We start from the raw sequence: 16559 nt of genomic DNA, 5'->3' as shown, positions 1-16559 counted from the left end.
ACATCCGTACCTAGTGAAACTGTGGGTTAAGAAGTCGCCAACGCCTAAGACAGCCAGCTACAACCAAGTCGTTCAGCTACTTACTGCTCCAGCACGACACAGCCTTACTGTTACATGGTGCCATTGAGTTCGGTAACACAGCCTTACTGTTACACTAGCGACTGAGCTGTCAGAGGAGGCGCTGGGCGGCCAGGGTTCGATTTCGCGCTGGAGATTTCATCTGGGCTCCTCTTCCCCCGCGTCGCCGCTCATACAGCGACAGAAAGCCGGAAAAAAGACCCGCTCTAAGGACCGCAAGGAATGGAAAGAGCAAGAAAGATCCGCGGCATAGAGAGAAACATCGAGAGAGCTGTAAGATCGGGCAACAGGCCGAGGAAGATGCCCGTTTAAAAGACTGCAACTGGTCGTTCGGCATCCTCTTAACTGTTCATTACATCGCATTCTATCATATCGCATCGTACATGGTACGTGTATGGATCATATGAAAATATAATTTGACGGTTTCTATATTGATTATCATGATTTGGGTTTGAGCCATATAGGTCACAGATCAATGGATGCGCCCGAGATCCCGAATCCATCAGTCAGCTGATGAGCGAAGTATGGAGAAGTGGTCGGAGATGGCAAATTTTGTATTGTTGTATTATAGCACAGTGTCTAGTAAATATCGCTCCATGCGACGGTATATAGAAGCTCAGGTTGACATCTACACACGAAGAGTGCGGAAAATCGTGAATTATCCATTCTGATATAGAGCTGTTATTGTCACCCAAACCAAAAGTATAACTTTTGACGTGTTATGATATGCGTCTGGAATCGCCATCGAAATATGCTTCAAGCTTGTGCTCTGAATCTTCGACGGCACTACTACTAGCATCTGCTATGTGCAGTAATGCAATGACGATAAGATGAGCTCGCTTGTTTTGTTCTGTCAAACTGAAAACTCATCTGTTACGTTGTCGCTTGCTCATGTCATGTGTAAATATACCTAACTCAATCAGGCTGATTCTATACCCGGATTCAAAGTGAAGTTGCCACACGTTTCAATACCAAAATTTTAACAGTACCAGCGATATAGATGATGTGTCATGACCACCTAAGATGATCAGTAGTATCGCAATGTTTTGAAAATGTTTCTTCGATTACTAGAGAACTCGGACCTCGGAGAACCCGGCCTTACAAACTCGGCCCTCGCAGAACTCAGACCTCGGTGAACTCGGCCCTCGGTGAATTCCGCCCTCGGGGAATTTTGTATTCACAGGCAACCCTAGTATCCCACCTCCGGCAACCCTAATATCCCACCTCCGGCAACCCTAATATCCCACCTCCACCAACCCTAATATCCCCATCCCCCAACCCTAATATCCCACCTCGATTACCAGAGAACCCAGACCTTGAAGAACCCAGCCCTACAAACTCGGCCCTCGGAGAACCCGGACCTCGGAGAACCCGGCCCTCGACGAACTCGAAATTTTGTATATCAAGCACGCGGGGTCTACTTGTTGTAGTATTCATGGTGTTTTTCGACTACTCTGGACCTCGGTGAATGCGGCCCTCGAAAAATTTTGAATTAAAAATGCATTAAATGTGATATGATTCTCAGGTAGGGAACAATCACGTGCCGTGGTAGATCTCCCAGTGCGAGAGCCTGATATCGAAGAATCTACCACGCATGCTACCGGTTCACCATGATTGGTTGCCAGGGAACTCGGCACTTGGAGTTTGATGCCGCAGCTTTGCAGCATGTGGCCTAATATCCCACCCCGGCAACCCTAATATCCCACCTCCGGCAACCCTAATATCCCACCCCGGCAACCCTAATATCCCACCCCCGGCAACCCTAATATCCCACCCCCGGCAACCCTAATATCCCACTCCCGGCAACTCTAATATCCCACCCCCGGCAACTCTAATATCCCACCCCCGGCAACCCTAATATCCCACCCCCGGCAACCCTAATATCCCACCCCCGGCAACCCGAATATCCCACTCCCGGCAACCCTAATATCCCACCCCGGCAACCCTAATATCCCACCTCCGGCAACCCTAATATCCCACCTCCGGCAACCCTAATGTCCCACTCCCCGAACCCTAATGTCTCCTTTCCCAACTACCCTACCCAACCCTAACACCCCACCTCAACCTACAGTTGCAATAACGAGCAGACCACGCGTGGTTGATATGTGAGCAATAACAATCGTTGGGATATATTTTTCATCTGAACAATTCACACACAATGTACAATGCGATAAGACCCAATGCGATGTCATGAACAGATACGAGTATGTCGAACGTCGCACGTCCAAGTCAATTCAACACTGAGCCGACCACGCAATCGTGATCACGTGATCTGATCACTCCGTGTCCGTGACTGCGTGATCTACGCATGCCCTGACCTCCTGACAAGATTGACAAATCAGTTGATATTAACATTATTAGTTTAATAATTCATATTAATACTTGTTAATACACTTAATTACAAAATTTCCCGAGGGCGGAATTCACCGAGGGCCAAGTTCATCGAGGGCCGGGTTCACAGAGGTCCGAGTTCTCCAAGGGTCGAGTTTGTAAGGCCGGGTTCTCCGAGGTCCGAGTTCTCCGGCAACCGTTTCTTCACCTGTCTTGTGACACTCTCATAAAAAATTCCTGAAGAGTCTCATAAGATGAGGTACAACTCAAACTCTGTCCATACCGAATTTATTGAAATTCTCTGTTATCGAAGCTTGTGACTACTTCGAAACAAAGTCAGGAATTTGTACACGCAAAATAAAAATTAATATCGGGATTATTATGAAATTGTTTCAGTCTCAATCGTTTGACTTTTCCTCAAGTCTAGGCATTCCTCACATTCCATTGGTTTGCTGTAAGCCATATGCATGCAGGTTTTTGGATTCAAAGTTCGGAATATTAGATAGATTGATTACCTCATCCTACGCATACTATATACCGATACCCTTGTGGATAATTTGGTATTGTTACGTTCATGTCTTCAGTTAATAGTCTACCACTGTACTGTTCAATAAGTCATGGAAACATTCTATGAGCAAATGCCCAAACTTTCCAATGCGCTGGCGAAAACTATCGGCCATCGGAATTTTGATCCAGAAAAATATGTAAAAAGTGTCAGCACTCAGTCCGACGGCGATAAGGATTTGGAAGAAGAAAAACTCCGCGTTCAATCGCTCGGCGAAGACACCGCTCAAATACTGAAGAAACAGGTTTACAAATATTACCAGCAATTCATCGACACAGCAAAAGAGATATCGTACGTCGAAGGGGAGATGTTCCAGCTCCAACACATTCTGACAGAGCAAAAGAATCTGATGAAGGTGATGACTGATATATACTCGGTCAAGGATGACGAGAAGAAAGAAGACAATGGGAGTAAAAGGTCTGAATCCACAAGCAGAGAGGACAGAAAGAGAGTGATGTCTTCATTACGCGACCGCGTTGAGGGATTTCCCGATTCACCAAACTCGTCAAGATTTTTGGTGTACGATAATGACGTGAAAGAACTTGAATTGGAAAATTTCTCAGAAATACGCAAAGTCCACCTCTTTCTATTCAACGACAGTTTGATGATAACCACATGGGCTGGGATGCGGCGCGGTCAGCTTGTACCGGGAAAGTATAAATTTCAGCAAATTCTCGATCTGAAAGATCTAGCAGTTATAAACGTGCGTGACTTGGGCCCGGTGAAAAAATCTTTCAAAGTAATGAGCTTCTTGCTGTCGGATACTGTGATGTTCCAATGCGAGACCACCAAAGAAAAGCGTCAATGGTTAGAAATACTGGACGAAACGAAAAATAAATTCTTGGCAGACCAGGAAGCCGGTTTAGACAACGACGTGCCCCTCAGTCCAGTGAGTCCAACGTTGTCTGCATTAAATCCGTTCGAGACTGAATTTTCCACTAGTCCTAAGCATGAAAGCGCGGCCACATCCGTGAACGAAATATGGCTCGCAGACATGCCGGAAGATCTCGACGTTTACATTGCTCAGCGCTACTTTGAAGATGCCGTTGATTTGATCAAAAAGGCAGAAGAGTATTTTGCCACAAACCCCTCTGCCAAAGACATGGAAAACGATTTAAAAGTACGAAAAGCTCAACTTGTAGCGGTTTTGGTTAAAGAGTTGGGCACTGCGCCTGACAGAAGTCACCGCGGAGGTCCAACTGCAGCCCGACGCCCAGTTGCTTTGCTCACTAAGTTAGGCGAGAGTACTAAAGCGTGTCAGTTATTTTTGAGCAACCGTTCCAATGCAGTTTCATACGCCCTCCGTCAAATACGAGCGGAAGGTTATCTCGGACTATACATTACGAAGCTTTGCAACGTGTTCTTTACCGGGTTGAAAGATACGATGGTTGAATTTGAGCTCGCGTTCAGTAATTACCACGGTTGCTATTCGAAACTGGTGGTCTGGTCGAACATGGAGATAAAAGGGTTTGTGGACTTGGTGGCGCAGCAAGTGTTCACAAGGAGAGCGGATATTGCCGAAATCGCGGATTGCACAAGCACAATACTCTCCCAATGCAAAGCTACTAATATCGCTGGAATGGATTTTGAATACACAGTGTCGTCCTTACTTTTGCCTGATATCGAGACTTCTATGAAAGACCATCGGTGTAAAGTGATAGACGCCGTCAAGCTGCGCAGTTCCGAAGAATTATGGAGGCCTACAAACTGCGGCACTCCGCAAATGTTACTCAAACTGCAGGAAGAAATGGAAGGTTACGGCATCGCTAACATATACCAATATTCGTACAACGAGTGTTTTTGCCACCTGACCAATTCAACTCTGTCTTTCACACGCGCTCTTGTGGTCCACGTGGACAGCGTGGTCAAAATGTACTTGCCCGAATTGAAAGTTCCGATGCTTGATGGTATTGAGGCTATCGCCAAATGTTACACTGAATTTATTGCTGGATGTTTGGTAAGTGAAAAGGAAAGGCCGGACAAAGCGAAACTGATCAAACGCAATGCTATGTTCGTGGCGGAGTCGTTACTGCCGCTGATAGAAACTAAGATACAAAGGTGCATACTGCAACTGCCAAAGCAGCTGGCGGACCTGAGAATTGAATTTATCAAGAGGACTTCAGATTGAACGTCGTGTTCTCTTGTGTCGCATTCTAAAAATCCTATTCAGACCCCTCTCACTGATTGCTTCTTATAAATTATATTACTGCGCGCGGTAACAGATTTATATTCCTCCATTTAAGATTAGCTGAATAATGATGTATACCGTATAGGCCTATATAATTATATGGAGGACCAATCAACTGCTTTTTTTTAAGTTTCTTGCACCTGATTTACTATGTACTCTGGCAGAATTGATATTCATAGCAGTCTACTTCGTGTTGAGGTCATCGGTAATAACTTCCTTCATTTTATGATGATATGATTCCTCTTAAGTATCACTAATTGAATTGAAGAATCATGGAGGATATAATGGTGAGCGTTGATTAGACTGCGTAGAGATCACCCATTTTCACGAAAGGGCAGATGGATGTCCTTTCGCGTCCCGGCTCCTTGATTTTGATTTTTAAACATTACACCCTGTTTCTGACACAATGCAACTGGAACATGAATTCGCAGCCGAGATTTCTTCGTTTCAACATCGTTTGTCATTTTTTCCGACTCCGCTGCTGCTAAGGAGCCGTGACAACTCGATACTCTGCTAGCTTATGCAGGCCTATATTGTGCTTAACAAATCCTATATAATATAAGGAAGTTTCATATTTTGATATGACGACCTTGTGTGCAAGATTGCTCTGAGCGCTGTTGATAAATTACTAATTCTATTGGCATAATTCGTAAAAATGTGTATCCAAGATTTCGAATTTCGGTCAATTCTTTCTGTCTTCGCAACAGTGGTTCCCAAACATTTTTGACTCGTCGCCCCCATATCATGTTCAACGTATCACTATCGCCTCCCTAAAAACAAGACGTCATCAGCAAGGTTATCCCTCTACTTTTACGTAGTAACCATGTAGGTTGCATACACTTACTCAATAACCTTTGCTTGTATTCTACTTCAACACTGCGTTTGCCTCCCCCTGACCCGCTTTCGGAACCACTACAATAGACTTAGTGAGCGCGTCGGTTTTAGTGATTAGTCAGCGTGGCTTGATACGGGCACTGTAAGGGATAGCAATGTGACGTGCAGCCTGGTACTGTACAAGAATATAAAATCGACAGTATAAAAGTAGTCTCCCTGATCTACGATGAAATACGGACATGCTGACGCTGCGTGCAATCGTTTCTTCCTATGTAACTGCTTGGTCATTAAATGTGCATGCAATTCTTGAAATACGTTAAGATAAATGTGGCATTCGATTTATTGATAAGAATTCATAAATATATTCTCTACAGTTAACTTGAGTTCGCGGTCCACGTAGTACAGCCTGTGTATGGTATGGAGAAGTAGTTTGTTATAGTTCAGTGTTTTCTGTATTTGTATCCATGGCAGTAGTGTCTGTATCCATGGCAGTAGTGTCTGTATCCATGGCAGTGGTGTCCGTTGTAGGAGGTTTATACGCCCATTTGGCCAGTGCAATGCATAGTAAGCTTACTGCCTGAAAGAATACTTCTCAATAAGTTGCGTAAAGCGATTAAATTGTCACTCGTCGGCGGACCAGACTCCGATATGGAGCTTATATAAAGATCAAACGCTCGAGATGGGATTGTGCTGCCGTAAATCTCTACCCCACTACAAGTAGAAATAGCTATTTTTAAGACTTGCTAAAGCTACTTGAAGTATCATTAGAAACGGAAAGTATTCTACAGTAGATTAGGCGAGGCATTGAAAACCTGAGGGTCAATCGTTGATGACAGCTTTTAAAATGGCTATAGATGCATCTTCGCCCCTATGGCAAACTGACTAATAGTGCCCCAAACATGCGCTTGTGCAGTTTTCGAAATTGAATTACGTTACCGTTATACAGGCCTACACCGCCCGGTTTTTGTGTGATTCACTCATAAAAGTAATGCAAATTTATTCAAACACTACTTTCCACTTTATAAATTGTGAAAAGGAAGCGAAAGATGCTTCAAGTAGCAGTCTAAAACAAATACTTGATTGAGTAGGCCTACTCGGAAAAAGTGCAAGCACCCCGCCCAGGACTAACTCTACAAGTAGGCCTAACATAACTCCCCATGTCGTTCGGTAAAAAACACCGATGGAAAAGCGCTGTTGCAAGTACAAAAGTAACTTGAGTGAAGCAGGAAAATGTCTGAACTGCTTATGTTACTCTGGGCGTTACACGGGGGTCTTTACGGTTTATTAAGGATATCTAGAGTTCTGGGCGACATTACAAGTTCGCATCAACTCGCTAAACAAACGACTAGTGTGAACCTGTATACACGAAAACCCAAGCCGCTTACTTTTAAAGAAACGCAGAGAAAAGTAAGATAGTACGACATGGAATAGTTGTCGTAAACGTAACAGGACGTGCAATCGTCGCACTCCTCGCGCCACACGCGGCAGGAGAGATCCAACACTTTCCCGAAAATGATTGGAACCGGAATACTTCCTAGTACTCTGGTGATTATCCACTGGAATGTGTTACAAAATTATCAGTTGCATCTCGGATATATATATTTACTCTGGAGGCAAATACCTGAAATCCCAAGCAAAACGACCTCTGCGAGAACAGCACGACTCTCAGCGATACCTGAAGGATTAAATCGAGACACGATAAGATTAGTAAACGTGTAAATTAGCAAGTGCACTGCGTTCAGGATAACAGACGAGCAATCAGCATGGATATTTGATTTCCAGTGACTTCTGAAAAATTGAAGTCGCTATAGGCCTACTGAATGTGGGTTTGCTCAATGCAACTGGTTTTCGACCCCGCAGTCTATTATAGCCTATTCGATAATCCACTCGGAAAACGGATTAAAACAACTTCCATACAAGCTACGGAAAGCGTAGCCTACTATATTGCGAGGATATGGAATAGGAACTCGTGACATGCACGGTGGATACTCCATTAGGCGCTGTTATCCAGTGTTGGGATCAAGTCAGTACCTTCGAGTCACAAGTCATCTCGAGTCATTGCACATTTTGACTCGAGTCAAGTCAAGTCAATCGATTTTCGAAAGTGACTCGAGTCAAGTCAAGTCACTCGTTTTTTGAATGTGACTCGAGTCAAGTCAAGTCAAGTCGAGTCACGAGTCAAGTCACAATTCAAGTCAAATTGAATTTTCGAAGTAATTACATTTTGCTAGCTGAGTGAAAGACAGTATAATTTGCCATTTATCTTGCATCAAATAACTAATGTATACACCTATACATACACATACTTTATAAAGTTGAATATGCATACAAGAAGGCGTCTATCACGCAGACGTAGAACCGCAAATAATATACGCGCCTGACTGTATAGCTATGCTACAGTCTGTTATTATGTTAGCCATTAGGATCGAATACGAAGCCTCGAGACGTTGAAACAAATTGATATGGATTTGAATCATACAAGAGGGTTGGTAAAAATGATCACTGCGCAATGTTAGCAGTGAGCCGTCCAAGAAACGTAGATACGTTAATTGCTATTGTATTCTTCTTCTTCTTCTTCTACTACTACTACTAGCCTATTACTACTACTACAACTACAGCAACGACGTAACCTGTGATCATTTCGTTGTGGTCAATATATTTGGGATGCAATAATTGGGGATCATTCAAACGTACATTCAGTGAATGACTGGATACTCTCACAAGTGGCACATAGTCGTATTGCGAACAATACGAACATATGTCCAAAATACGCTGATTTTATTGATACCGTTTACTTGATGACTTGAAATTGACTCGTAAATTTTGATCCGAGTCACGAGTCAATCCGCATTTTTGAAGCGCCGAGTCAAGTCAAGTCAAGTCATTTTTGCAAAGTGACTCGAGTCAAGTCATACGAAAAAGTGACTCGAGTCAAGTCATGACTCGAGTCATCCCAACACTGCTGTTATCACGTCATTACATTGCTTTACTTTTCATTCAGTGGGCGTGCCTCTTCTCTACTTCGCCTAGGCCAAGGTTGGTGTCTGATCTCAAAGACCACTTCAAGTCGTTTCGACACCTTCCTATCCATTGTATAAATTGACGTCGAAAATATTATTATTAGGTAGGCTTACCATATTTTGGAAATCTAAAAACAGGACACTTTTTCATAAAGTTCCAACTTTCAAAACCGGAGTAGAATTCTCAAAAACCGGCTAATTTTTCCCACTTTGTGACTGGTTAACTAAAAAAAAAAAAAAAAAAAAAAAAAGGTCATCTCTTCCGCTCAGAACTCAAAATACCGTTTTTCTCCCCGCATTGCTAGGTGGATGACTAAAATAAAGAAAAAAAAAAAAAAAAAAAAGGTCATCTTTTCCGCTCATATTTCAAAATAACGTTTTTTACTCTCCACATCGCCAGATGGATGACTAAAAAAAAAAAAAAAAAGGTCATCTTTTCGCTCAGAGCTGAATTCACCGTTTTTCACCCGTCGGAGCTTCACGTCTGTGCTACTATATGGCATATCACTCGCAATTTGCTCTAAATCTGCTATAAATCCTAAAAAAGAGGACAAAATCTCAAAAAAGAGGACAAAAGGGCGTCCTCCGAGGACACTTTCAAAAAAGTCAAAAAAGAGGACAAATCCTCTTAAAAGAGGACGTATGGTAAGCCTATTATTAGGGTTACGAAATTACAGAAAATGATCCCAAACTCTACCGCTTAGCAAATAGCAATTAACAAATTGAATTTGTTAGTCAAGAGCCGAGGGAACAAATAGCAATTGTAGCATTCGGAAGTTTTCGAATTCCTTTTGTAGAAAATCGAGGAGGAATTAATGACCGCGTGTGTCGAGATAATAACATCACGTACGGTTGTATGTCCTTCATTTTTGTCCGAGAACTAAACAATTTTACTGACCTGAAGAGCCGGCTGGGCGTTGAAAAATGTTAGAAATACCGCTAAGCCAAGGGTGAATAGATACAATCCCATATTAGGACACGAGACGTAATCGCTGAGACATCTTCCGGTCTCAGCAGACGGCGCGGTGCCGTTGATCGTCTCTCCGGTTTTGGTACAATTCGAGTGCGTCTAAAGATGAGCAAAATTCTAGTGATATATTTGCGCATCACTTAGGCGGGTAATTGAAATCGTATACGTTTCCAACAGATTCCGAGCAACCCGCATCGCACTGTGAGAGATACGTTAAATTGTCCGCAACGCAAACGGGATTGTAATACGCAGTGCTGCATCCGCAGGACGACACCGAGCATGTCGTGTTTTCACCGGCATGCGGAACGAAGGCCCCCACAATTTCTAGGAATGCAATCGATATAAGCACTGTTATTTCCGGGAATTTTGTTTTAATTTGTATTGCAACTTTCGTTTTCGTAAGCTCTCATCGGCAGCGTTTCTATAGAAATATAGTCACTAAACTATTCCGAACAGTGTAGCCTGTGAAATTAGAGGAGTTAGAGCTGATGCTAGCTGTTCTTACATTTTTGTTATCAATAAATCAATAATCGTTGAGTTATATTTTCATCTGAACAAAGACACACATACAACGCGATAAGGCACAATGCGATGTATGAACATTGAACAGTTAGGACGATGCCGAACAACGCGCAGTCGGGGTCCTTCAGATTGACATCCACCTCGGCCTAGAGTGCCTGGCGTCACGGTTCTTTTCGATGTTGATCTTTTTAAGCCGCGACTCTTTCTAGTTGTTTCTATTCCTTGCCTTCTTTCGTCGGGTCTTTCTCTGGGCTTTTTGTCGCCAGAAAAACGGCGACGGCGGGGGAAGATCAGTCCAGATAAACCTCCGACTGGAATCGAATCGCAGCCGCCCGATTAGTAGGGACTTATCGCCACCAATACGCTATCTTCATATTACGCTCCCTGTTATTCGACACAACAGTGTATTTTCCGCAAAAAAAATCAGTTTGTCCGTTTTCTCGTCAGATATTACAAGTTTTGTGATTTGTAAATAGCGTCCTCTTTTCCGTATCTTCAAAATACGGTAACCTATACTATATAGCTCTGATTCGTTGTTCACGAAGACCCTGCCAGTTACCCATTTGAAAAGAAGATACGACAGAAATTTCATTTTCAAGGCTGAAGTTATCTCAAAAAACATGTACCATAGAGTCTAGGCTATATAACACCCAATTTCTCTTGAGATTCCACGGAGCAATTATTTCAAGTTCGAAGACTTAAAGCTAAATGAATTCGTCGAATGGGGTTGTCTCCAGGGGACTCCCCCCTTATTAGATTGCGACACGTTGCTGCTATAAGCGTAGCTATCTGATGACATATTATTTTGAAGCAGGCTATTAGCTAGTTTGGTCAAATCCTCAGCCGCGTGTAACTACCACATAGTTGTGAGATTATTGAATAATGACAGAGAACACAAGCAGGATATACCCGTATGTTTAGTGAATCTATGACGCTATGCTGGCGGCTAATAATTGAAGTCATAGATATCGACATTGTCAGACTCCACGCTCTCCTCAAGAAGGCCAATAAGCCAAGCCCCATGTACTGATCGCACAACACTCACTCGGATTGTCGCAAGTTAATGCCATGATGAAATAGCACCCGACTGATACGACGGAGGTCACGATGCACAACTTTAGCATCTGCGGTACGGAGAGTTTACATTTGGATATGATGGCGCCGCTGATTATGTGACCGGAACTTGCGCATACGATTGCCAAGGCACCTGAAATTTATGAATCTGTCAATAGAATCAATCGAAAGAAATACAATAGTAGTCTATAGGTCTAATTTCGACAGTAGAACTCCCGTCCATATCGAATCTTCAGGCCTCAAACTATCCCCTTAATGCAGGGGCGGGCAACATACGGCCCGCGGGCCGGATCCGGCCCGCGACGGGATTTTGTGCGGCCCGCCGACAGTTTTCGGTCTTACGTGATGATGAGGCCCGAAACGCCGTCTACAGGCATTTAGGCGCAAACATTTTCAAGCATGAGCATCAGTACGACAGAGCGACCTTCCAATACAACTGGTGTTCACTGCATTGACGTAGCCAGGGGCGAATGGGACCATGTCATTCCAAAATTTTTCGAGAATATTCGTAATATTTATAAATAGTGGAATATTTTCGGGCAGATGGATTCAAACTAAAAAAAATTCGCTTGCCCCACGCGGTTTAGTGTCTCTATGTGCGTGTCTTAATTATGAGAATACAGTATTATAAATACACTAGAATAGCACGAGGCCGTTGGGTTGCAGCAGTTTTCAACAAAGTAAATAATAAGAATGAACCCACCGGAAGTGAATAATCTGCGATAAGCTCATGAATGTATATTCTTATATGCCATGATCCATGTTCAAAATTATAATTATACGTTCTGTACAGTTTAGAAGAAACCACTTGTTCATACACTCACCAATATAATTGATCAAATTCATTCATTTATGCAAAAAATTTTCGCGCTTCGCGCGTCTATCTGCCAAATATACTCTGCTTTTTAATCACATTCATATCACCGATTTGGGATCGCCCGTGAATCGGTCGCCCAACTGCAGGAATATGTGCGTCTCTGAATTGTATGTACAAAGGGTAGTGCAGGGTGGGATGGGCGGATCTGTGGCGCAATTCCGGCCCGCCGAAGGTCCATATTCCCCCATTCGGCCCACCGGATGTAGAAGTTGCCCGCCCCTGCCTTAATGCAATGAGGTCATTTCACCAAGATGGCCTCCTAAGCCTGGTCACTTCCTCTCTCGATTGTCTAGTCGAAAATAAGCATAAAGTGAATTAGTTGAATCAGGCATTAGGAAAATAAATCATCGATAATTTCCGTAACGGAAATCCAATACGTATTTGTTGCAGAATGATCGATATATAAGCGCAATTGCGATCCAACAACAACAAGCGAAATTTGTTGCATCGATGCAAGGATTCGCTTTCTAGAATTCGTGCGTCTCCCAAAGCTGGCGACACCCATTATATTGTAGCCACTGCATAGTGCTATATATATGTTTACCATATGACGGTAACGTGTGTTGTAACAACAACAAAAAGTGTTTGCTTGCTTCGTCATTGTTGAACGGCTGACATTATAAAAAAAAATATTCAGAAAAAGCGTGCGTATAACAGACATGAGGCGATTACCGCATCAATGTAATAGTTTGCAATTATGATTACTTCTGAACGCGCGACGACGATTACAGTAAAATCCCGAAGAAGTCGATAAAGATTGAATGGAAAAATAGTCACGATTATTCGCGATTACGTATATTTTGCTTCTTTGAGCACGTATTTAAAGACAATATATCAATTGAGATATGAGACTGCATCGTGACGGAATATTTTTCTGAATATTGTGACGTCACACTTTTATTGTGACGCGAAGAATTCGTGACCTATTAGGCATTAGTGCGATAAATTGGTTTGTCGCCATTTTACGCAGCAGAGGTGAGGGCAGCCGCACCTCTTTCATCAATTCTAAAACACACGAGATAGTAGGCCTACACACATAGAGCTAGTGCCAAAAAGTGGGCCGTGCTCTGGATCGGCAGCTGATGTTGAAACACAGTGAATACTAAAACAAAACAATTAGTGCACAATGTGTGTTGATTGACGCTTGCGTTGGAGTGACACTGATATCGTCAGTTACAGAGTTCAATTGTTACTATGCTTCTTGGCAATTTAGGTTCCCGCATTTCTGCTTTAATTGTGATTCATGTTATTATGATGGTGCACATTCTTCCGGCATAATCAGGAAAGCGGAAGAAAGAAGGTAAACCTGGTCTTTTACTACGAAACTAAAGATCGCATTACCGGTGTGACATCACAGACGCGATGACATCATAATTCAAAATGTGAGGACGCGAGAGAGGATAAAAGCTAAATCAATTTTTACGAAGGATTCAAGTCCACCTTCCGGTTACACTTTATGTTGACCCTACCATTGCATCATGTTGCTATTCGTATATTTATTGAAAGAGGATCCTTACTTCTTAACCGCCTTACTTCTTATCCTATACTTCCTTCGCTCTATGTCTATACCTCAATATCCAACATAAATCTTTTAATTGAACTTCACTGGTTAAGATATTGAGAGAGAAATTACGCTCCAGTGGCCTGGCCTTCCAGGGATTTCGCCTGTCGGCATTGAGACGCGATTACGCTATGATATGAACAGTGAAATGTAAACCACCAAAACAGGGGAGCCAACCCGTGGCCCGCCAGAAGGTTTTGAGTGGCCCGCGAGGTAATTTTCGAAATTAGTTATAATCCGAAAATAAATTACTCAGATAATTTATTGTGAGCTTGCAAGGCCAACCAAAATTTTGATTATCCTGACCCTGACCGGGAAATTTAGAATATTGATGATGAAAATATATGTTCCGTCGCATTAGCGTAGCCAGGGACGACCCCCATTTTTCGTAAATTTTCGTATATGACCATAAAGTGTAATATTTCGAGGCAGATTTATTTGACTTGAAATCTTTCTTAGCACTTCGCCCGATTTATTGTACTTGATTTCTTGCTTTTAGTATTGGTACCCTCTCCTGAAAATTCGAATACGCCCAATTGACAGAATTGAGTTTAGCTATATTCGCCATTACGAGAGAACGTGTCGTCCAGCATGCAACTTCGCGTTTGCACTCGCAGAAAGATTGTCGGCGACGAAACTTTTGACGCATGTTCGCCGAAATCTACGATATCGATATGTCCAGGCGCCGAATAATCCTATACGTGCCAAATGATCCCCGAGATATACAGAGGCGACCCACAATATATGCAAGTGAAAATATTTTATATACCTAATTCATTTATTTACTTTGAAATTTCTTCGCGTCTGGCGAGGCTATGGGACATGAGTGCACACTGAGTTTTCATGACATAATTGTTATCGATTATCATCGTACTAAGATAAGTCTTGTTTCACCGTTACATAACCCGGTTCGCTCCTATCGGATGAATAAAATGTCACCCACATTGAAATAGCCCCCGCAATGGTTCGTAAATCTCATGTGGCCGTTTGTCCGAAAAGGTTAGCCACCCCTGCACTGCACTAAAACGTCCAGTATAAGAATCAGTTTCAATTGTTTGTAATAGTACAGGGTCAGTCTCACTATACGATCTATAGAGTATATATATACGATGTCGGTAACACTCATATTTAATTGCAGAGTTCATAATTTGAATATTCAACCCGTAAGTATATCTCATACCAAAATAAAATCCGGCATCCGCAGCTGAAAGTCCGTAGAGCGACTCGATATATTTCGGCCCGAACGTTGCCAAACCAATAAGCAGGCCGCTGTCCACTGCAGTAGCGAAGGATATCAACATGACCGTCGGGTTTTTCATTAATATCCAAGCCGATTTCGGAGCGTCCTTGATTCTGGATTGTTTCGATAAATACGTATTAATCCGCTGCTGTTTTGCATGATAACACCCAGGAACGTATAGATGAAGACGGTTGTTCTGTGGTGAGACGCAAAATAGCTGGCCGATGATCCGGCATCGATTTTAGATGTATGGAACTCTGGGAATGACGCAATGTCACAAGCAATATATACGTAACATATTCAACGTTGACACCTGTTTCGCGAGGACTAACTAAACCTTTCTCTATTTTGTAGATCCGCTAATCATAGGAGATCTATGTAATAATTTTAAGTATTTTTCGACACCGCGCGAGAACACCGCTTGGCCAACAGGGCAGAGATGGGCATGGATTTTGAATTGAAAAATTTGGACTATATAGGAAGATTGCAGTCGGATCCAGACATGGCATTTCGAACGATCGCGAGTTCTCAGTGCGACTTTTGCGACTCTAGACAACAAGGGCAGCACGCATCACCTCAATCCGAAATTTTCAGTGTCTTGCATCTCTCTCGTTTCGGCCGTGTGTTGAACTTCATCCTCTCTGTCGACGCGGTGCTGTTCCGTCCCTGGGATTCGGCGCGGATAGAAGAATATCGGAATGGAGAGGATAATAAACATAAATCCGACCAGCACGAAGCTCAGCCACCAGTTGCCGATCCAAGCCGTGCTTCCTTCCGTGATACCGATTCTGCGCGGAAGTAAAACCAACATATGGCTAGGGTCAGCGGAAGCGAGCCAAGCATTTGAGAAAATAATGACAGGATACGTCCCATCAAAACTACGCATTTATTATGTCGTGATCAACCAGCAACCAACCTTGTTGCTATCACCGACATCTTCTGCAATTACACGGGATGTACACTACACTGTACAGTAGGGCTCTTCAAAAAGGACTTTTTTTCTCAAATCGTACTGGCTACTTGATAAAATTGTTAGGTTACCTAATTTAAGCCTACACACAAAATTTGGTTCAATTCCAGCCAGTTACCGCTTTGCTACATGAGAAGAAAGTTTCTATTTATTATACAAAAATAAATGATAAAAAATTTGAAAATTTTCTGTTCACCCCATGAGAGTGTTAGGTCGTCTATAGAAACGATGCTTACCAAATTTGGTTCAATTTTAACCAGTGGAAGCGGAGTTATTGCCGTCGAAAAATTTGGATTTGAATAAAATAGTATTTGCGGTGACCGATTCTT

General features: G+C 42.8%; 2 protein-coding genes across 2 annotated transcripts in view; one reads left to right on the top strand and one right to left on the bottom strand.

The window, feature by feature from the left end:
* Positions 1 to 2657: 2657 nt before the first annotated feature.
* Positions 2658 to 6329, top strand: LOC145458364 (exocyst complex component 8-like). Its single transcript, XM_080336722.1, has one exon. It carries the CDS (start codon positions 3027 to 3029, stop codon positions 5100 to 5102), a length of 2076 nt encoding a protein of 691 aa, XP_080192848.1. The 5' UTR covers positions 2658 to 3026; the 3' UTR covers positions 5103 to 6329.
* The window catches only part of LOC145458365 (solute carrier organic anion transporter family member 4A1-like), a 28547-nt gene continuing 18306 nt past the window's right edge, over positions 6319 to 16559 (bottom strand). Inside the window, exons 6-13 of the mRNA XM_080336723.1 lie at positions 15836 to 16048; positions 15201 to 15373; positions 11554 to 11715; positions 10153 to 10310; positions 9915 to 10085; positions 7618 to 7671; positions 7382 to 7552; positions 6319 to 6573 (exon numbers count right to left, since the gene is read on the bottom strand). Coding sequence (XP_080192849.1) covers positions 6430 to 6573; positions 7382 to 7552; positions 7618 to 7671; positions 9915 to 10085; positions 10153 to 10310; positions 11554 to 11715; positions 15201 to 15373; positions 15836 to 16048 — 1246 coding nt within the window. The 3' untranslated portion in view covers positions 6319 to 6429. The remainder of the gene's footprint in view (positions 6574 to 7381; positions 7553 to 7617; positions 7672 to 9914; positions 10086 to 10152; positions 10311 to 11553; positions 11716 to 15200; positions 15374 to 15835; positions 16049 to 16559) is intronic.

Source organism: Botryllus schlosseri, chromosome 16 (assembly GCF_051294905.1).
Source record: "Botryllus schlosseri isolate E-star chromosome 16, Bs_hap1, whole genome shotgun sequence".
In the NCBI taxonomy this organism is placed as follows: Eukaryota; Metazoa; Chordata; class Ascidiacea; order Stolidobranchia; family Styelidae; genus Botryllus; species Botryllus schlosseri.
Note: the sequence above shows the minus strand (reverse complement) of the source record. Positions and strands in the feature narration are given on the sequence as shown.

Excerpts from the sequence above, each read along its gene's own strand:
- LOC145458364 (XM_080336722.1), top strand. The coding sequence starts at position 3,027 with ATGGAAACATTCTATGAGCAAATGCCCAAACTTTCCAATGCGCTGGCG.